The sequence below is a fragment of the Gracilinanus agilis genome, chromosome 3, assembly GCF_016433145.1.
Source record: "Gracilinanus agilis isolate LMUSP501 chromosome 3, AgileGrace, whole genome shotgun sequence".
NCBI classification, from domain to species: domain Eukaryota; kingdom Metazoa; phylum Chordata; class Mammalia; order Didelphimorphia; family Didelphidae; genus Gracilinanus; species Gracilinanus agilis.
The window spans coordinates 509,354,196-509,377,258 of NC_058132.1; the positions used below are offsets into that span (position 1 = coordinate 509,354,196).

Below are 23,063 nucleotides of genomic sequence, written 5' to 3' on the forward strand. Positions count from 1 at the left end.
ACTTCCAATCACACCTACACTCAATTTGCATTTCTTAAAGACTTTCACCACCAGAAGTAAATTTTACAGATTTCATTATTCTTTTTTTTTTTTCCCCAAAGCCACAATCTTAAAATAAAAACACAGAATCCCAAATAATATCTTGGCAAGCTATACACAGGATAAATAGGAAATAATGAAAAGAAAATAATATTTGGGGATTGTACAAAACCTAATTCCAAAGTGGGTTATATGTAGGGAGACAGAAGGATCCTGGCTACAGGTTGGTAAGACGGTTTTTCAACAATTCATGTCAATAAGCACTTGTTAAGCATTTCATGCAGACAAGACCCTGCTTTTAAGTATTATTGTTCTCATGTCAGGCAGTAGTGTGGTCCAGTTCTGAAAGTACTATTCCTATTTCAGACTAGACAGTCTTAATTAATGAATGCTCTTGCTTTCTATATAAATGGGATAATTTGAATAATAAATGGGATATTTGAATAAAAAGATGTTAATGGCTTAAAAAAAAGGTTCCCCTTTATTCTATTGACTACTGAAAGTCTGTAGCACAATGGATAAAGTGCCAGCTCTAGAGATGGGAGGTCCTGGGTTCAAATCTGACCTCCAACACTTCCTAGCTGCATGATCTTAGGCAAGTCATTGTCTTAACCTTCATTGCCTAGCCTTTACTGCTCTTTTGCCTTGGAACTAATTCACAGTGTTAATTCTAAGAGAGAAGGTAAGGGTTAAAAAAAGTTCTATGAGAACTTGGAGAGTGATTTATTTCAATCTCCCCCTCATTTTACATATGAGGAAACTGGGATTTGCCCAAAACCCACAGGTGGTGAGGGATTTAAACCTAAGCTCTTTAACATCAGAACTAGTTCTTTTTTTTTAAATTATTATTATGCCATTGATTAGGAAAATTGGTGTATGCTAAAACTGAGACTTCACATGGTAGGAACATTTGAGAACTGGACCATGCTACCCGCTGACGTGAGAATGACAGTACTTGAACCCAGGGTCTTGCCTACACTAAATACTTAATAATTGCTTGTGGAGATGAGTTGTTGTTGACAAATCCTCTTACTAACCTGTTACCAGGGTACTTCCATCTCCCTAAGTATATAACTCACTTTGGAATTAGATTTTTTAAGACCCCAAAATGTTATTTCCTTTTAGTTATTTCCTATTTATCCTGTATTGCTTTGTATATATTTGTTTGCATGATGTCTCCCCATCAGACTAACTTCTTTGAGGACATGGACCTTTTTGCTTCTTTATGCATTCCTAGCATTTAATGTAGTAGGCACTTAATGTTTATTAAATTGAATCAAATTCACTAAACTTGAATTCTTTCTGCTTACTGAACAATTTGAAGTGATGCAAAGTATTATATTATTAAAATTAGATATCCTTTTAGAATGCACTCTGTTAAAAGTTATGTCAAAGTTTACATATTCAAGCTTTATAATTTATGACTGACATTAAAAAGGTCCTTGCTCTAAAAATGAAACAATCGCAGATTAGTCATTTACTTGAGGAAATTTCCAACATAATAAGTCCATAGCTGCCATTCTAATGTCCTCTGCAGCATTAATTTTTATTTTAACTTTTGATTTTTAAATTTTTTCTATCACTTGTACTTTGCAGCATATCTCTTTTTCTCTCCCTCTCCCAAAGAGTCATTCCTTATTTAATAAAGGGGAGAAAAATTGAGCAAAATTATCCAACATATTGAAAAAGTCTAACACAAGTAGAGCAGTTTTTTTCAGGGGTTTGGATGGACTATCTAGGAAAGACATCAAAGTTGCTTATAGACTGCTTTCCAATACATTTTCCCGTAGGATATGGTAAAATAGGTACATTTATGTATTGTTGGTAGATTTGTGAATTGGGACAACCATTCTGGAGAACAATTTGGAACTATGTCCAAAGGGCTATAAAACTATACATCTCCTTCAACCCAGAAATACTACTACTAGGTCTGTATCCCAAAGAGATCAAAGAACAAGAAAGGACCCAAATGCATAAAAATATTTCTAGCAGCTCTATTTGTGGTGGCAAAGAACTGAAAACTGAGGAGATACCCGTCAAATGGGGAATGGTTGAACAAGTTGTAGTGTATGATAGTGATGGAATACTATTGTGCTACCAGAAACAACAGAGATAGTTTCAGAAAAACCTGGGAAGATTTATTGGAATTAATGCAAAGTGAAGTGAGCAGAACCAGGAGAACATTGCACACAACAACATCATTTTAATAATGATCAATTGTGAAAGACTTCACTATCATAATCAATAGTAACTACAGTTCCAGAGAGAACTCTTAAAAATTAGGATTCAGGGACTCAGAAGAAGAGGACAATTTCTCCAGAGCATATGCAGCTATTTGGAAGTGGGCTTGTGGTTTTAAATTAAAGTTGACAAAAGGCCAAGGTCTCAAAAGGCCTGGATGTAACCTAAACATTGTCCCTTTTCCAATTCAAAGCATTAAAAGAGACCCTCCAAAAACAAACAAAAAAAACCAAACCTGGAATTGGGGCTGCCTGCAGTGAACAGGAAAAATTCCTACTAAAAGTTTTGCTATACAGTCACTTCAGTTGAGTCTAGCTCTTGGTGATCCTGTGTGGGGTTTTCTTGACAGACATACTGAAGTGGTTTGCTATTTCCTCCTCCATCTTCATTTTACAGATGAGGCAACTGAGGCAAACAGGATGAAGTGACTTACCTAAGGTGGCACAACTAGCTTGGCATTTCCTCCTGCATCTCATTTCACAGGTGAGAAAATGGAGACCAAAGGAGTTAAGTGACTTACCCAGGGTCATACAGCTAGTAAGTGTCTGAGGCCAGATTTGAACTAAGGTCTTCCTGACTCCAGACACAGCACTCTATCCGCTGTATCACCTCACTGTACCCATCATATGTTGTGTATACATTAAATACATTTCTACTTTTTTTTTTTTACACAAGAGAGATTTCATTTTATCACGAATTTTCCCTTAACTAAATGCTCTCTCTATTTTTTTTAAAGGCGTCACACACTCAGTTGTAGCTCTGGGGCCAAATACAACCACATAGATTTCTAGCTTTCCTGCGCCAAACCGCACGGACCTCGTCCTGAGATATCATGAACCCTTCCATAGCGTGGGTGACCTCTCGTGGCGCACGTTTAATGGATGCTATCCCGTCACAACCACGGACACAGGCGGGTGACGGGGCTCTGAGTCACAGAAAGCAAATCAATGCCATCCGGAGGGAAAAGTTAGGAACAGAAGAACTAAGTGGCAGAGAAAGGCCGGTTCCCAGCTCCGCAGGCCACAGGTGAGAGGGCAGAAGGGACCGTCGTCTCTGTCCCAGCTGCTGGATTTCCTGCCTGAGCAGAAAGGACCGAAGAGCTGAGACACCCCAGAGACCATCCCAAACCTTCCTCTTTCAGGATTTAAAACAAAATGATGATGCCCAAGAATGGTCCTAGAACTGGCACTCAGCCCAGGCACCGATTTGTTGTTCTGGGGATGTTCTCAAATTTTAGTCAATTTGGTATTTACTAGGCACCTACTCCATCCAAGGCACTGTGCTGGGCCCCAGGGACTCGAAGATGAAAAAGAACGGTCTGCCATGAGGGAAGAGGCAGTGAGGGGGCCCGGTGGAGAGAGCGCCAGGGCTGGACTCAACGGGGTTCAAAGCCAGCCTCAGACACTTACTAGCTGTGTGACGCCGAGAAAATCCTTTAACCCTTTTTTGCTTCATTTTCCTTATCCATAACATGAACTAGAGAAGGAAATAGTAAACCAGGCTAGTACCTCTGTCAAGAAAACCCTAAATGAGGTCCCAAAGAGTCAGACACGATTGGAAATGACGGAAGCAAACAACAAAATCATCAGCTTATCATCCATTGGGATGGGAAGCCCCCTGCCTCCCCCGCAGAGAGGCTGAGTTCATGGGTGGAGGCCGCAGGCTTCCTCCCCCAGCACCCTAGAAGCAGCCTCTGCCTGTGTGTGGCAGAGCACAGAGCTCCCTGCAGGAGTGAGCACCCCACTACCCCGAAGGCTTTTAGCATCTGGCTCTGAGACTGTAGCCCATTGCTTACTTCCCTTATTCTGTGCCTCAGCCTCCTCCCTGCCCTTCTCCTCCATTCTCCCTTTACTGCCTGGGCTGCCCAGTGGCTGGAGAGCTGGCCTAGGTGCTGGGAGGGCCCTGGAGCTGGGGGACGCTGCCCTGCAGCCCCCCCTCTGGGAAGGTGCAGACTCCTCTGGGAGGGGGAGATACCAGGGAAACAGCAGGCAGACAGCCTGGACTGGGGACATGCCAGAAGTGGCCGGGAGAAAGCCCCAGAGAGGGATTCCTGAACTTCTATGACCTTCCCCTTTGTTGTCTGGTAAGAGTAACACACTCTGCCCCCCCAGATGACAAAGAACCCCCCGGACATGCTCCATCAGCCCAGGCTTACGTGGGAACAGAATGGAAGCCTTTTCTATTTAGGCAGGACAGCAGCAGTGCCAGCCACTGCGCACTCGACTTGTTAAATACTGGCTTATGCTTATAATAGGACATCCTACAGAATCCATGAGTTACCCCCCTTTTCTGTTATGTATATCAAATGAGGAAACACATAGAGTTCTTTGCAAACCTTAAGAGCCCCATGTCAGTGCTAGCTCCTTATATTTTGTTTCCTCTTTTTGCCCTCACATCAGTTACCATCTTATCTTCTTTCTGGTTTTTGGTTTCTTGTTGTTCAGTTGTCTGACTCTTTGGGACCCCATTTGGGGTTTTCTTAGTAAAGATACTGGAGGGCTTCGTCGTTTCATTCTCCGGCTCCTTTTGTAGATGAGGAAACTGAGGCAAACAGGGTGAAGTGGCCCACCCAGGGTCACCCAGCTAGTAAGTGTCTGAGGCCAGATTTGAACTCACAAAGATGAGTTTTTCTGATTTCAGCCTTGGCCCTCTCTCCGCTTCACCGTTTAGCTTGCCCCTTGCTGCTCACCTCCTTACATCTTCCCAAGGCAGTTGGTATGGTGATGTATGCCCGGCAGTCACTCAGTAATTGCTTATTAATTTATTAATGGGAAAAACAATTTGCAAAAACTCAAGGGAAGAATTTCTCTAAGTGATTCTGAACAGACATACTTACAGAACGGGATGAACAATCAGCTCTGGACTGTATGACTTAATCACAGGAGCTGCATCTTTAGTACAGAATACATGGGACAGATCAGCACCCTGGGAAATAATGAGCAAAAGACAAAGCATTACTATAAGCTAGTTCACCTACTAAATAACCAAGCTAGTTACCATTAAAATCTCACTTAAAAACAAGATAGTTAATATTGAGTCACTAGATGAAATAGCAGAAGAAAGGAAACTTTCACCAGAAGCTGTATCTTTATTTTTCACCTGGGGGGGGGTGGGGAGAGGGAGTCGTGGGGAGAGAATCTGAACCATAAAATGTCAGAAAACAATTGTCAAAAATAGTTTCTACATATCACTGACAAAAAAAGTAAAAAAAGAAACTGGTTCTAGCTTTTTACAGGCATTTTTATTTGTGAAAATAGAGATAGGCATAATTAACATATATAATTATGGGGTAGAGAATATGTAAATTAAGAATAATCAAAGCAAAAAGAGCCTCAGGGAAAAAAGGATTTAAGGTGGCTGTCATTACCTGAGAGGCTAATAAAGATCAAATTAAGCCTACATACAACATAGAAGGAGAACTGAACAACAAACCCCTCTATTTCCAGTCCCCAAACATGCAGTTTCAGAAGACTAGCAGTTCTAGTGTTTTTCATTTTTTTAAACTTAGCTCATGTTTTTTTCAGAACATTTGTGGTCATGGATATTCTTGGGTTTGCATTGTTTTATTTGCTGGAGAAGTAATACTCTCAGAGTCGCTGAATGCATGAATAAACGCCAGGCTAAAAAGGCTGTAATTTCTTTAAAAAACAAAACAAAAGCTGGAAACTAAAGAACCTTGTAAATGAGCAAAAATATCCTCATTTGTGGTATTTATTTAGGAAATTCAATACCAACCTTATAAAGTTGCTCAGTTAAAGCAATATCAACAAATGGAATTCTGCCAAACAGTTCTCAAAAGAAGAACCAAAAATATTACAGACTTTTCATATTAATATGAAAGGTTGCTTGAAATTACTAGTAAGAGAAATGAAAATTCAAACAAATGCTGAGATTTTACTTCACATCCAGCAAATTAGTAAAGATGAAAAAAAAATGAAAATAATCCATGCCGGAGGGATTGGAGAAAGAACATTAAAAGACAGTTGGCAGAGCTGTAAATAGGTAGATCAGTTCCAAAAAGATATCTGGGATCATGCTAAAAAATTGACCAAAATGCCCATTCTCTGTGATTCAGACTACTGTTAGCCATATATAGCCAAGGAAGTCAAAATTCCATCTGCACCAGTTATTCAGAGAGGCTCTTTTTGTGGCAGCTGGGCAGTGCAGTGGTGAGAGGGCCAGGCCTGGACACTTACTAGTGGTGAGACCCTGGGAGAGTCCCTTAACCTATTTGCCTCAGTTTCTTCACCAATAAAATGAGCTGGAGAAGGAAAGGGTAAACCGCTCCAGTATCTTTGCCAAAAAAAAACCAAAAAAACCAAATGGGGTCACAAAAAATAAGACAAGACTAACTAACTAATTAACAATGAACCTCTTTTTTTGTGTTAGCTAATAACTGGAAACAAAAGTAGATGCCTATTGACTAGGGAATGGTTAAACTATGGAGTACATGAATATAACTAACTAGTACTGTGACATAAAAATTGATGCCTAGAAAAACTAATAAGAAACTAAAGATAAGTTGGTGGTAGAGTAGATAGGGCTTGGACCTGGAAACAGAAAGACTTGTCTTCAAATCCTGCCCCGGACACAAGCTTTGTGACCCTGAGCAAGTCATTTAATCTGTCTGCCTCAGCTTCATCATCTGTAAAATGGGGATAATAATAGCACCTCCATGGCAGGGTTGTTGAGAGAATAAAATGAGGTATTTGTAAAGTGTTGTGCAAACCTTAAAATAGGACCTGAATGTTAAATATGGGGGATAGAACAACATGACAATAACCAAAACCCTGAATGCTACATAATGACACTGACCAAGAAGCCTGGCTTTGAAGAATGGCTAAGAAAATGTACCTCTCTCCCCATTTGTGGAGGTGGGATACTATGATTATTCAATACTGCCTACACTGTCAGACTCTGCTGATACATTTGTTAGTTGTTTCCCTGGTGTACCATCTGTCCTACTGGTGGAGAGGGTCTTAATTTGAAGTTTGGGAATTTGGTTCTTTATTTTTTTTTAAGTCTTGATAACCATATTTCAATGTGGCTGGTTTCTCTTGCAAACCTGTTTATTTTTAGCTTTTAAAAAACATTTTATGCATATAAAACATTATTCTGTGACAGGGTTCAAAGAGCTTCAGATTGCCAATGGGGTCCATAACACGAAAAAGTTTAAAAGCTCCTGCAATAGGGTCTTCCACAAAGACTACAGGTTCTATTACTGTATTTTTAATAGTAAAATGGGACATTGAGATATATGTATATGTATAACTACAAGCAGGTTGTAGTTATAGTTGCAACTATCATTCTTCTAGAAGGTGCTTCTCCCAATGGAATTAGGGAGGAAGAATTGTTTTTATCTTTAATCAATGAAAATCAGAGACAAATTATCAAGAAGACAAAAAGAAGGGGAGGAAATGCTTCTTTCTTGTGAGAACTGATCATTTATTTTACGAAGAAACAAAAGAATTCCATGCACACAATTAGTTAATAGTACGTTCTAAAGAGACTGCTACTGTGATGGCAAAATTGAGGAGAAAAAGTAACAAATTTGTTCTCTCAGGAAATAAATTAACTCTTATCTTGATGAGAAGTAATGAAAAAGCTTCCTGAGACACTCTGGGTATATAGTGAGTGAGCTGAATGTTTTCCAAAAGAAAAGTCATCTCCTGAAATGGTGGGCATTTGAGGTAACCGGCTGAAATTTCTTACACAACCAAAATATTGAAAATAACTTTTTGTCTTTTTTTATTAGATAGTAAATTATACATTCAGAAACGTTAATTTTTTAAATCACAGAGGATTAAAGGATTTATTATATTGAGAAATAAGAGTAACTGCTATTGGAAAAAGAGGCTTCTCTGGTTTGATGAATAAATAATACTTAATGCACTGGGGAGAGGGTTAAGAGGTTGCAAGTTTATTAATAAGACAATATTAAGGAGCTAAGTCAATTGTACAAAAAATCAAGTCATTCCCTAAGTGATAAATGGTCACAGGTCATAAATAGGCAGTTTTCAGATAAAGAAATCAAAACTATCAATAAACACATGAAAAAGTGTTCTAAATCTCTCATAATTAGAGAAATGCAAATTAAAATCACTCTGAGGTACCACTTTACACGTAGTAGACTGGCCAATATGGCAGCAATGGAAAGTGATAAATATTGGAGAGGATGTGGCAAAATTGGGACACTAATTCACTGTGGGTAGAGTTGGGAATTGGTCCAACCATTCTGGAAGGCAATTGGAATTATGCCCAAAGGGCTTTAAAAGAATGCTTGCCCTTTGATTCAGCCACTTCACTGCTGGGCTTGTACCCCAAAGAGATAATAAGGAAAAATACCTGTACAAAAATATTTATAGCTGTGCTCTTGTGGTGGCAAAAAATTGGAAAATGAGGATATGTCCTTCAACTGGGAGATAGCTTAACAAATTGTGGTATATGCTGGTGATGGAATACTATTGTGCTAAAAGGAATGATGAACTGGAGGAATTCCATGTGAACTGGAAAGACCTCCAGGAATTGATGCAGAGTGAAAGGAGCAGAACCAGGAGAACATTGTACACATTGTGGTACAAAAGAATGTAATGGACTTTTCTACTAGCAGCAATGCAATGATCCAGAACAATCCAGAGGAACGTATGAGAAAGAACACTATCCACATGCAGAGAAAGAACTGTGGGAGCAGAAACACAGAAGAAAAACATATGATTGATCGCATGGTTCGATGGGGATATGATTGGGGATTTAAATGATCACTCTATTGCAAATATTAATAATATGAGAATAGGTTTTGAACAATGAAAAAAGGAACTGACAATATATGGATCAACGGGGGGAAAATCCCAGAACTGGCCAAATGGAAAAGGAGGTACTGAAGAAAATAATTCCTTAAAAATTAAATTGGGCAGATGGAAGCAAATGATTCCATGAGCCATCAAGAAACCATGAAACAATGTGAAATCATGAAAAAAATAGAAAAAAATTGGGAAATATATAATTGGGGAAACAACTGATCTGGAAAATAGATCAAGGAGAGATAATTTATAGTTATTGAACAATGTGGAAGCCATAATAAAAAAAATAAAGAGCCTCAACATTATATTTTAAGAAATTATCAAGGAATAGTGCCCAGGATAGATTCAGAAGATAAAATAGGATTATAAAACTGTGTATATCTTTTGGTCCAGCAATATCACTACTAGGTCTATATCCCAAAGAGATCAAAGGAAAAGGAATAGGACCTTTATGTATAAATATTTATAGCAGTTCTTTTTTTTGTGGCGGCAAAAATTTGGAAACTGAGGGTATGCTCATCATTTGAGCAATGGCTGAACAGCTGTGGCATATGATTGTGATAGAATATTATTGTGCTATAAGAAATGATAAGGATAGTGGTTTCAGGGGAAAAAATGGCAAGACATCTGAACTGATAAAAGGTCAAGTGAGAAAAGCTATATACTGTGCACAATAACAGCAATGCTGTAAAGATGATCAACTGTGAAACATTTGTCTGATCAATACAATGATCCAATTCCAAAGGACTTGTGATGAAAAAAAATTATCTATCCAGAGAGAGAATTGATCAATTTTGAGTGCAAAGTAAAGTATAATTTTCTCACTTTTTTCCTTGCTTTTTTTGAAAAATGGAAAATATGGGATTGTTTTGCATGATTTCACATGTATAATTGATATATTACTTGATTTCTCATTGGATGGGGATGGAGTTGGAGGAAGGGAGGAATTTGAAACTCAAAATTTTTAAATAAGAATGATAAAAATAAATAACAAATTGAAATGTAAAATAAAAAATAAAACCACTAGATTAGTCTACATTTTAGAATAAGAAGATTAAATATATAATGAATCAGGTGTCTGGCTGAAGGAAGACCTATAAGTAAAGAGTGGTCAATTCTATTATGCATAGGATTAAATTTTTTTTCAATTAAAAACATTTTTTAAATTTTTTATTATAAGTAATGGCTCTCTCTGGGTAGAGGAAGGATATACATGGAAATTAAGGTAAAATGAAAAGATATCCAAAAAATTTACAAGGTAATTTTTTACTGAAAAAATTTCATAACAAAACATGTTAAAACAAATCATATAATTTTAGCATTCCATAGTAAAACAAATACTTTCTCCAAATGAATATCATCCAAGTTCTCATTAAGACATAGAGACATACAATTTAAAATTTTAAATGAACATACCACTTTGAGGGCTGAAATTGCTGCAAAGTATGGAGCCCCTGTGTACCTAAGAAAAAAGAGTTTTAAATGTTTAAACTTAGTAATCTTAGACTCCCCAGACATCTCTGAAATTCATTTAAGAAAGTGATCATAATGGAGACCATATGAAATGTAAAATTTAGTAAAGTAGTAACTACCACCACTTAAGACTCATCCATAAAAATATTTTTACAGGGGCCAGCTGGGTAGCCAGGCCCAGAGACAGGAGGTCCTGGGTTCAAAACTGGCCTCAGACATTTCCTAGATGTGTGACCATGGGCAAGTCACTTAACCCCTATTGCCTAGCCTTTACCACTCTTCTGCCTTAGAACCAATACATAATTTTGATTCTAAGATGGAAGATAAGGGTTTAAGGGGAAAAAAATGTTTTTGCATAATAATAAAAAATTTTCAGTATAAAACATGGGGGAAAACAACTTCTGTTCAATTAAGTTTTATTTATTCTACAGGGGACTGCACTAGTTTATCTAAAATTTGCATAAATTATGCCATATCTACCAGCATAGATGAAATGACATATGTATAAGATGCTTTTCAAATCTTAAATCCTTGCATGTCAATTATTATCCAAATGTACTTATGAAGTTAAAACATTAATTTTAACAGCCAAAACATTAACATTTCTATGTTCTTCTGCCTAACTGGAAAATTAAATGCCACATGAAAATTCAAGCTAATGGTCAAATGTCTGATTTATTTTGGGGGAGGTTAAAGGAATAGATTCCTCAACCTGTAATTTCACTTGTTTAGGGAAATCCTGATATAGAAAGTCTTTCTACTAATGCATCTGTCACATAGAGAGAGACTCAGAAAGAAACCTGGAAGACTGTCAAATTAACTATTTGTCCCCAGATCCCAGAAACTCAAAGATGTCAGAAGAAGGACTTAGATCTTCCAGATTCTGAAGCTGCTCCTACAACCAATGTACTGTACCACTCCAACTGTCAGTAAGACAATAAAAGAATCAAGTAACACGATTTTAAACTTTTAGTCATATGGATTCTGTGGTCTTTCCATCCAGTTAATCAGCAAATATCTCCTCGGAGTCTATACACAACAGTGCCGGGTATTTACACCATCCTACAGATGAGTTTCCAAAAAGTGTCAGTGACCCAACTCAGAAACAGGGATCAAAGTTAACAAATATCAGGTACTTAGAACCAGATGTAGTTTATTCAAGACAGATAATGAATTTCTACTAGCTTCCTCTTAGGAAGAAGGCTCTCCATACACAGCCTTTCTGAGAGGGTTTCAGTGAAACTTGTAAGACTTGCATGAACCAATTCAGAGTGGTGAGCAGAACAAGAACAATTTCTATAATAATAACCTTGTGAAAAATGAACTGCAGATTCCAGAGGATCAGCGATAAACATGCCAGAGAGGTGACAGGTTTGGGGCATAAATATTTTTTGGACATGTTCAATGCAGAAATTTGTTTTGCTTAACTATGATTTTTTTTTTTGGTATGAAGGCTTTGTTTTTGATGATAGGGATAATGGCAGAAGGAAGAGAAATCTCTTTTTGTCAACAAGAAAAAATATATACTTTTTAAAAAGAGCCTCTTTAAGGGAAAAAATGGCATTCAAAAGGCATAGAGAATATTCTAACAAGAGCATAAGTAAAGTTTCACTTCTGAGATATGTAGGAAACTGATTCATATTTTCAAGAATTGGAACTATTTTTCAAATGACAAATGGTTCAAAGGATATGAACAGAGAGTTTTCAGGGCTAAAAATCCAAACTATTAATAACCGTGTGAAAAAATGCTTCAAATCATTAGTAGAGAAATGCAAATTAAAACAACTCTGATCTTGCACCCAATCAGATTGGCAAAGTTGACAATAAAGGGAAATGACAAATGCTGGAGGGTTATAGGAGAGCAGGTACATTAATGCTATATTGATGAACCCATGAACTAATCTAAACAATCTAGAAAGCACTTGGAACTATACTAAAAAAGTTATTAAACTGTGCATATGTTTGACTCAGTGATACCAATACTAGCTCTATAACCCAAAGAGATCAAAGAAAAAGAATCCATGTGTATAAAAAGATTTATACTACCTCTTTTTGGGGTGTCAAAGAACTGGAACCTGAAGGGGTGCCCATCCACTGAGAATTGGCTAAAAAAAATAGTATAAAAATGTAATGGAATACTACTATTGGCTTTGAAGAATGGTGAAGGGGATGATTTCAGAGAAACTGGAAAAATCTGTATGAACTGATGCAGACTGAACTAGGAGAAGGATTTATACAATAACAACAATATATTAAGGGCAGCTTTGAATGGGTTAGGAAAATGGAAGGACCAACCACAATTCTAGTATGATAAAACATGGTTATCCCATTCCTGATAGAGAAGTGACAGATTTGCAAAGTACAGAATGAAATGGAATTTCTTTGGATATGGCCGATGCAAGAATTTGTTGCTTGACTACACATTTTTGTAATGGGATTTTAATTTTCTTCTTTTCTCAATGAAAAGTACAGAAGTGATGAAGGGAGGATAAGAGAGAAAAAAGCAGATTTTTGTTTGAAAATATGTAATTAAAAAACAGTATGAGAGAAAAGATCATTTTCAAATTAAATTTTTTATAGTCTTTTGTTACTTTTTGGTGGCCTTTAGGTGATAACATAAACTGAAGAACTATTTTCAAGACCAAATTCACATATGTCTTATGAAGATTGATTATTTGGAAAGAAAAATTAAGTTCAGTTCTTCCCATGAATCTTAACCAAATATTAAATGGAGGAGGCAACTGGGTGGCTCAGTGGATTGAGAGCCAGGCCCAGAGACAGGATATCTTTGGTTCAAATCTAGCCTCAGACACTTCCTAACTGTGTGACCCTGGGCAAGTCATTTAACCCCCATTGCCTAGCCCTTACTGCTCATCTGCCTTAGAACCAATACACAGTATTGATTATAAGACAGAAGGTCAGGGTTTAAAAACAAACAAAAAAAAGATAATAGGTCAGGTCCTTAGAAAAGTGTCTGTTCACATTCCCACATAATTCCCACATTAGCAAATTCATTCATTTATTATAACAATTTTTCAATCCAAAATGGAAGGCTTTAAGAGTATTTTCCTCCTATTCATTCATCACTAAAAAAAAAAAATGGAATTTGAGAGTTTGAGGGGTCTTATCTGATCATCTAGTATAATGGTATCAAACTCAAATAGAAGCTGGTCCCTGGGGGGCCACATAATGACTTAGAAAACCACAAATGAACATTATCTACATAGTATCATATATTGTAAAATTTTGTCAAACATTTCCCATTTTCATTTGGTGCAGACCACACTGGGGCATTTTGTGGCTATGAGTCTGACCCTTCTAATCCATTCCAAACCCCTCCTTTTACGGGAGGGAAAACGGAAGCCCCTCAAGAGAAAATACCTTGCCCGAGGCCACCCAGAAAACTAAGAGCAACCTGGGAATTGATATTGTGGTTTATTCATTTCAGTTGTGTTCAACTCTTTGCAGCCCCATTTGGGGTTTTCTTGAGAAAGGTCCTGGAATGGTTTGCCATTTCCTTCTATAGCTCAGTTTATAGATGAGGAAGTGGAGGCCAATGATGTTAAGTGACTTGCCCAGGGTCATGCACCTAGTAAGTGTCTGAGGCCAGATTTGAACTCAAGCCACCCTCTAGCCACGGTGCCACCTGCCTGCCCCCAAATGGGAACTGAGCCAGAGTTCTGAACTGAACATGCTAGTAATCAGCTATATCACAGCGTCCTTCCCATAAAGCTGAATATTTTTAAACTGTCTTTGGAGAGGAAAAAAAATGTTACCACATGGTCCTGAAAGTCATTTAAAATAACATGTTTAAAACATTTGTACTTACTCTTGACAGCCTCCAATAATGCCTATCCTTCCATCTTGACCTTTATACTTTTTGGAAGTTAGAGGGGGTATAATGTTTCTCACCAGCTGAAAAATATTCTCCATGTCCTTTACGGAGTGTGCTTTGTAGAGTGAAAATGATCTCTCTAAAACTAAAAGAAAAAAGAAAAACATAATCACTATTACAGAAAGATAATTTTTCATTTTACTGTAGAGGATGTATGGACAAATAAAACAGTCCCCATATGTAACAGAAACTTTTGGAAAGTTGATGATTTAAAAAAAAACAAAACTCTTACAGCTTTTAGAGTATTAGTCTTTTCTTTTTTAAAAAAAGTTTTCCACATATTGCTGTCATATCACCATGCCTAACACTTTTTATATAGGCTTTGAAAATTCCTGAGAATCCTCGTGTATTTCTAGAATTGGTTATTTTTTATGTGAAACTGATATATACATTTTAGCTTCTGAAAACTATTTTCAACCAAGAGACCTTTTGGATGACAATTTGAAAGTGCCTGGAAATACAGGTCTGATATTTCTCTCCTCCACTCCTAAGAAGTATCTTAAAAACGTAAATACCTGTAGTGAGAAAACCTGAGTTAAAATCCAGTCTCAGACTCTTTACCAGCTGTGTGACCCTGGACAAGTCATTTAACCTATTTGTCTCAGTTTCCTCATCTGTAAAAAAGGATAAAATAACAGCTCCTACCTCCCAGAGCTGTTGTAAGGAACAAATGAAATAATAATTGTGAAGTGTTTAGCATAGCATCAGGCACATAGTAAGCACTATAAAAGTGTTAGTATTACTATGATGATAACAAAAGTCTTGTCTACTCAACATTTTGAAAGACATGCCAGATATTTCAAATAAGAATAACGAATAAGTATTTGTTCACTGTTAAAACTAGGTGCTCATTATTTCCCACCCTGAAAAGTTTTCCCCAAATGTATTTCTAAAACTCGTTTGGACACTTATTATTCTAAGTAATCAAAAACAAATGGTGTTCCAAATATAGAGCATTCAATTTATTTTCATCTAATTTAAGTGGCATTTTAAAATCAGTTAACACTTCAGAAATTTTCTTAATTGGTCTTGCCTGACATATTTCCTGTTGTAAAGTCATTTGTAGCTCCCTCATCAAAAGAGCTTGGCCACAAGTTCAGAGAGCCTAAAGTGTCAACTGGGAAATATAGACATCACAAATCAGAGCTAAAAAAAAAAAAAAAAAAAGAATTTTGCAAACATATGCCACATTTTTTTAGGTCTCTGTGCCAAAAGCACTACCCCCTACAATTAACTCATTTGCTGAGAAAATGAAAAGGAGCTTTCACAAGTTCAACTAAAGGCAGAAAGCTGCCAAAAGACTTTCTCCTAGAAAAAGCTGGTATCATTTTTAGACACTCTTCCAAGTTTATTTCATACTCATATGATTTTTTTAATCTAGAGATAAGATAGATAATAGATACAATAGTGAAATTTAGTTGTTTTAGAGGACTTTGATGAAACATTAACTCAGCTACAATCATATTGAACACCTTTATGCCCTTAAAAAACATTTAACATAGGGCTCCTTTAGAATAAAAAGATAAATACAGACAGGGCAGAGTAGAGAGGGAGTCTGCTTCAGAGCCCAAAGATCTAGGTTCAAGACCTGCCTCTGCAATACTGGCTATGTGCCCCAGGCAAGTGCCACCATCTTTTGGAGCGCTAGGCAACTCTTTAAGATTTTATCGACTGCACAGAACCATCAATAAACATTTTTTACACACCTCCTTGCCAGGCACTATGCCTGAAGAAAGAGCCAACAACTTCCATGAACAGAAGGAGTTTTTCCTCAACTGAGTTCTCAGCAAGAATGAAATCAGAGACTCAGTAGTCCTTATCCCAAGGCCAGAGATAAACTCTGTTTCCCAAATTTCAAATACTCATACCCTCAAGACACTCTCAAAATGACTCAAAACACAATTACTGCCTAAGCCTTCAGATGTCAACAATTTGGCTCCAATAATAAACACAGCTGGCTAATTCCTCATTCCATAAGTCTTTCATTAAAAATGGACAGACCCAATGAATCAAGAAAAAACATTTCCCATCTAGTTTCTTTCTATTCCATTACTTCTAGGTTCATCACATAAGTAGTGCAGAGAGTCCAGACGTTATCAGTCTCTGTCCCATCAGTTCCCCACAAGTCACTGAAGTTTTACACACAAACCCTTTGGGCTCTTCCTCCCTTCCCTGCTCCCAGATTTTTCCACTAGTTGGACTACCAAAAAAAAAAAAAAGAATGCATCTCTACACAGATGATTACTTTCTGAATAATTTCCCCCCATGTGGAAGAAAAATTTATATTAATTAGATTTAGCTATTATTCCAGGAACTGTTGATGAAAAATTAATCCAGCTATAACCATAATGAATATCTTTGCAGGCATTTCACTGGGGACTAAAAAAAAAACCATTAACATGTCATCATTTAGGATCAAATGGCACAATTATCAACTAATTAATAGAAAAGGCAAATTTTCAAGTTATTGGTCCACAACCTGGAATGATCCAAGTAATAGAATCCATTTTATTAACTCTTTAAAGAAGCCTGGTTTTCTTTTGTTCAGGAATAGAAAATACAAAAATCTACAATTTCCAAAGTTCACAATGTTATGGGAAGAGATATGTCTGGGATCAGTGTTAAGCCAGTTTCAACAAAGCACCTACAACACAGAGGCAGAGAGTGAGCAACCCTTCAGTAATTTAGGAGATAAATCTTAGGAGTTGCCAGACTGAAATGATGGAACTTGCCCAAGGTCACAGAGCCCAGTGTCAGATAGATGGTACTGGAGGGTGAGATCTGAGCTCATCTTTAAGACTTTATAGAATTTTATGCATTGCAATTAAGTATCAAACTTGAGCTGTGGGTTAGAAAATTCACTGAGTGGCCCAAACCAGATTAAAATGTAACTGGGAAATGTTTAACAAAATAAAACAAAAATACAACTTAAATAATGTTCATTTGTGGTTTTCCAAGCCAATGGGCAACCCAAGGGATCCCAAGTGGGTTTGGCACCACTCTGGCCCTTTATACATGGACCAAAAATAGAGATTTATATCCATGCAAGTTAACTCTTCAAATATACAAAAAAAACCCTCCACATCTAACTATACTACATATTTTAGAAGCTATCCAATTTGACTTATTGTGTATTTATACCAGCATAACAAGAGTTATCGTGTGACTTGCTATTGCAGTCTTGAACATTATATAATTTCAAAGGCAAATGCAATCACTGGACTACAACGACTATGTAGTTATGATAGCAGTTTTTTACAGAACTGCCAAAATTCTAAATCACTAGGAAAAACATTCTCTAAGATCACTCATATTCATAGTATATCATTCTATAGTATTGTTGTTCCTAAGTAAAAAAGATAAATGCTATGCTTAAAAATGTCTTTCTTACATTTAATTCTTCCATCATTCTTATCTGAAAATAGACAATTTTTAAAAAAGCAAAGAATCGTGAGCATACCAAATGTATAGCACAGGTTAATTATTGAAATATCACATATTTTATAATGCTAATCTAAGGTCTAACCCAAAGGTTTTTAATCTAGATCCATTGACCTCCATGCATGAAGCATAGATTACTAGGGGTCCCTGAACTTAACTGGAAAAAATTCCATTTTTATGTTAATCAACTTCTAATTTTCTTCAATTATTAATTTAAAAAACAAATCATTATTCCAAGCAGAAATCCATAGATTTTACTAGACTGTCAAAGGAGTGTATGACACAAAAATGTGTCAGAATCCCTGCTTTAGCCTTTGGGTACATGAGGTATGCATAAAATCAGGTTTAAATATAATTGTTTAATGCTTCTCCACTCTAAGAGAATCTTTGGAGAGTCGAATATTTTTCATATAGGAAAAACTGATTAACTATGAAAAATGTCATATTTTTCAGTTTTCAAAAGCATACTTTTTTTCTCTGTATTATCTAAAAATAGTCCAGTAGTTTGTAAAGGTCACTTGTAATTGAAAAGAGCAATGTTTTCGCAAAGAATTTCTATGGGATTATTAGATGGAAAAGGTTACAGTATCAAGAAATCTCTGCTATTCATAGAAAAAGAAGAGGAAATTTAGATATCAGGAACATTAACTTGCAAAACAGGATTATCTTGACCACGGTTATAAATAATCCTAATTAAAATATCACCTGAGAATAAGTTATTTATCTGTATTCTATTAAAGCATTTACACATGGTGGCACAAATATTATTTTTTACTTACTTTCAAAGTCTTAAAAATACACCAGTGATCTAAACACTTGTGACAAGTGCTTCAATTTAAATATTTATAACCCTGCAAAATATAATATTACTGAAACACAACAGATGATAGCAATTTGGTTAGAATTTAATTTATTGCTTGATGTTAGCCTTTAACATTTATAACAAACAGCCCCTGATGAAAAATATGCTGAAAGTAAAATTTAAATTTGGAAACTGTCTTCTTATATTCTCAACTCTAACAAGAGGAATTAAGGAACAGACCAGTGGGTAATAAATTTCCTAGACAAGCACCTTCTGCTGGATTTAAAATAGGCTTACACTGTGCAATATTTGCCTTTGTTACTAATAATTTAAATCTCATTTGTTCTGAAAAATCAGTAATAAAAATGAGGCATTAAATATAATATCAAATACAAAAAGAAACTATATAAATCACAATCCAATATCCCTCTTCCCTCCCAGGACTAGAAAACTGGGGTCACTAAATGATTTTCAAAACAAAAATACTCTAGCTATATACTACAAAATGTAGTACCTATGGGTGGAGAAAGTGTTGCTGCCATAGCATTATAATTAATGTTCTCTCCATAGGATGGATGGTTTGTTCTCTGAAGTGGACTGGGTGGTCTGGGCTGTGACCTTTGTGTCATGGCGGATGAAATTCCAGCTAACATCTGTCCCAACACTTGTAACATCTGTATCTCTCGGGCATGTTCCGTTTCTCGACGCTTGTCCTCAATTCTAAGCCTCTGCTCCTCGTAGCGATAAAATTTTTCTTCTGTATCCATACTTTGTTGCAAGAACTTCTCCATCATTTTGTCCAGGGTTATGTTGGCATGGTGTTTTTTTGATCTTTTTGATTGAGGCAGGGCTGCTGGACTGGTCTCTGCACTGATGTGCTTAAAACCTGAATCAAAAAGTAGATCTGAATAAGCACACACAGAAAAAAAAAATCAGGTTTGAATCAAGTGCCAGGGTAGCACAGTGGATAGAGTGCCAGATTGGGGTCAAGAAAACTCCTCTTCCTGAGTTCAAATCTGGCCTCAGATACTATAGCTGGGTGATCCTAGACAAGTCACTTATCCCAGTGTGACTCAGTTTCCTCATCTGGAAAATAAACTGGAGAAGGAAGCAGCAAACCACTCTATCATCTCTGCTAAGAAAACCCCTAATGGAGTCACAAAGAGTTGGACATGACTGAACTATCTCAAGGTCATTTGACTTCACCTCAATGGAAATTTTCATCAAAACATTTTAATGATAGTAGATTATGACTTCACTGGCAAATGTGTAACAAGATTGTATGTTATATATGCTAACCAATATCAAGTTTTCAGATATGGCTATAATTGTGAAATAGGAGGAATTTTCTGATCTGCTATAGAAAAAAAGCCCCCTTTATCTGAGGGAAAAAAAAAAAGAACTCATAGCCAATTTGTATACAAATTTACCCAGACATCACGGAAATGTTTTTAGTACTCTGGAGGAAAAACCTGTGAAGCCAAGTCGACGCATGAGGACAATGCATCAAAGTAAGATTAATGTCCAACTTGTCTTTAGTAGGAGAGGCAGATCTTAGTCCAATTTTTAGTGCATGGTGTAGAGTTCAACAAGACACTGAAAAAATGTGTGAAAAGCATCTCTCCTTCAGACATACTTCATTCTCACTCACACCAGAACAGTAGTTTCTGTGAGAAAAGTACTTTCTGAAGAGAAAAGTAATCTCTGAAGATTTTGGTGCTTCAGCCTGAAAATTAAACAAGCCAGGATAGCACTTTTCACCATTAGCTGCCAAAGGCTGTACGTGGAAGTTTATTTAAGTCGGCCAGCCAAAACTCTATCATACTAGGTCTTAAATCTACTTTCAGAAATTAATTGAGTTTGTATTCAGAAGTACTTTAGTGCAGGTTTCCAGAACAGGCAGCTCAAATATCATCTTATGAGTAATATAATTATGACAAATTTAGATTTTTGGAAAAAAAATCAAAATTAAACATCATCAAATTAAAAAATGGGGAGGGAGATAATGAATCAATCAGGAAATCCTACACATTTAAACTGGGTTGCTTTCTAGAATTACATATGCCAATAAATCCCAACTTTTTTGAAGGAGTGACCTTTGGTAATCACTCCCTCTTCTTCCTAAGTGTGTCAAATGGCAAAATTTTAAGGTTCATCAACTAATTTTGTTTTATTTATTTATTTTATTTTTTTTTAAACCCTTGTACTTCGGTGTATTGTCTCATAGGTGGAAGATTGCTAAGGGTGGGCAATGGGGGTCAAGTGACTTGCCCAGGGTCACACAGCTGGGAAGTGGCTGAGGCGGGGTTTGAACCTAGGACCTCCTGTCTCTAGGCCTGACTCTCACTCCACTGAGCTACCCAGCTGCCCCTAACTAATTTTGTTTTGAGAATCTCTCCTACTTTCCCAGTTTGAAATAACTGGAATACCCCAAGAGGTGTGGCTCCAAACTTGGGCCAGAGAATCACTTAATCTAGGCTTTTGGGCTCTATTTTGTGTTTTGTTGTTTGTTTGTTTTTTAATAAAAATTCCTTATCTTCTGTCTTAGAATCAATTCTGTTTATTGGTTCCTAGGCAGAAGAGTGGTATGAGTTAGGCAAAGGGAGTTAAGTGACTTGCCCTGGGACACACAGCTAGGAAGTGTCTTAGACTAGATTTGGCTCTAATTTTCAAAAATAGTTTTAACAAGTGAATTTTTTGATGAAATCTTGAACATGTTCTGAGAATTTCCTCCCAGCTAACTACCAAAAAAAAAAATGTTTAAAGCAAACAAAATTTCAAAAAGAAATATATTTTAAAGTGCTTGTCAACTCCAGGAGGGGGAAGAGAAAAGGGAAGGGAGACAACATGAATCATGTAACCATAGAAAATATTTTAAAATGAAATTAAAAAAATAAAGTGATCGCTAAAATAACACCTATTGAGGTTCCTAGTGTTTAGGACAAGCTAAGAAAACAGCTGCATTGGCCACAACCAAACTGCTGTTCTGGAAAAAATGCTTTTAAGTCCCTTAGGAAACTCATTAGATTGACAAAGAATCAAAAATCAAAAGTTTCAAGTTGCCTTTTTCAGTAATGTCAGTTCATACTTAATGTAATTTTTTAAAAAGGCTATGAACAAGCCCGTTTACATTCATATCTCACAGGAGGGCAAAGGAAACATTTAAATAGCGCTTACAGAGAAGCAAACATTAAGTTTAAGAGGAAGTTCATCAGTCTAGTGGTTAATCCTATTTAACAATTTCAAGTGAAAATAGTTAGAGGTGGGGAACAAGGGTAGAACCTAGTTAACCCAGAGACCCACGAGGTATCAGAGCGTCCCTCTCTGCCCGCTGATGTGCCCCACCCCCAGCTAAGATAAGCACTGCACTTCCTGGGCAAAGTACTCACCGCTACTGGGCGGCACTGGAATGGCGAAAGGGAGATCCTCCACTTTGATGGGGCGCTGGGCAAAGGAGGAGCATTCGCCCACCGGGTTCTCTTGGAGAGACTCCAGCCTGCACTGGTCCATCTTCTCGTCAACTGCTCCTCGGCTGTGGAAGGAGCCCAAGCCGCCTCTCATGCCTGCAGAAGCAGGCACATCACCACCAGCGGAAGGGTCCAGTCCAGAGTAGTTAAGAGACCCATAGCTCAGGATGCGGTCCATCTCATTGTAGTACTTGCAGATCTTGCGCGCATGCCCGTTCTTCTGGAGGCCGTCCTTCGCCTGGTAGTACTGACGTTTTAAGCCTTTGATGCGGATCCGGCACTGCTCTGGGGTACGGTCGAAGCCCATCTCCCCCAGGCGGCAGGCCACATCTCGGTACACATGGCCGTTCCGAAAGTTGCCTTCTAGCGCCGACTGAACATCTGCCTTGCCCCAGATGCCCAAGAGGGCTCGAGTCTCCAAGTCCGACCACAGGAATCCCCGGGTGTTGGTGATCATTATCTTCCGTCCTCTTCCTTCTTCTCCCCAGGATGGGGTCAGAGGAAGAGGCTGGTCTTCCTCCAGCCCCCGCCCCAGGGTTTGGGAGAGATGCAGAAAGACACACAGGTGTATCAAAACAAACAAAAAAAGGGGTGGGGGAAAGAGTAGGAAGATGGGGGAAAGGTAATCTATAAACACATCAAAACCCGAGCTGCGTAGCTGGCTGTCCCGCAAAGGGAGACAAATAAGCAATTAACAAAGCGTGAAGTTATGGGTCCTAATCATCCTCCAGGGTTTTTACAGTTCTAGCCCAGAATCCTAAGAGATAAGGGGCTGGGCCGAGAAGCAGCCTGCACCTCTCTCTCCTCCAGCTGGGGGAGGAGGGAGAACAAAGTTTAAAAGGGGCGTGGAGGCAGAGGTAAATCTACCCGGAGAGAGTAGCTAAACACAGACACCCCCCCCCCGA

The 23,063-nt window shown here is 37.5% G+C and overlaps 1 protein-coding gene across 2 annotated transcripts in view; it reads right to left on the reverse strand.

Moving 5' to 3' along the window:
* Positions 1 to 23,055, reverse strand: part of NAXD (NAD(P)HX dehydratase) — a 73,566-nt gene extending 50,511 nt beyond the window's left edge. For both annotated transcript variants that reach the window (XM_044670527.1, XM_044670528.1), the window contains exons 1-5: positions 22,081 to 23,055; positions 19,206 to 19,577; positions 14,383 to 14,533; positions 10,497 to 10,542; positions 5,117 to 5,205 (exon numbers count right to left, since the gene is read on the reverse strand). In XM_044670527.1, coding sequence (XP_044526462.1) covers positions 5,117 to 5,205; positions 10,497 to 10,542; positions 14,383 to 14,533; positions 19,206 to 19,577; positions 22,081 to 22,615 — 1,193 coding nt within the window. In that variant the 5' untranslated portion in view covers positions 22,616 to 23,055. The remainder of the gene's footprint in view (positions 1 to 5,116; positions 5,206 to 10,496; positions 10,543 to 14,382; positions 14,534 to 19,205; positions 19,578 to 22,080) is intronic.
* Positions 23,056 to 23,063: the final 8 nt, after the last annotated feature.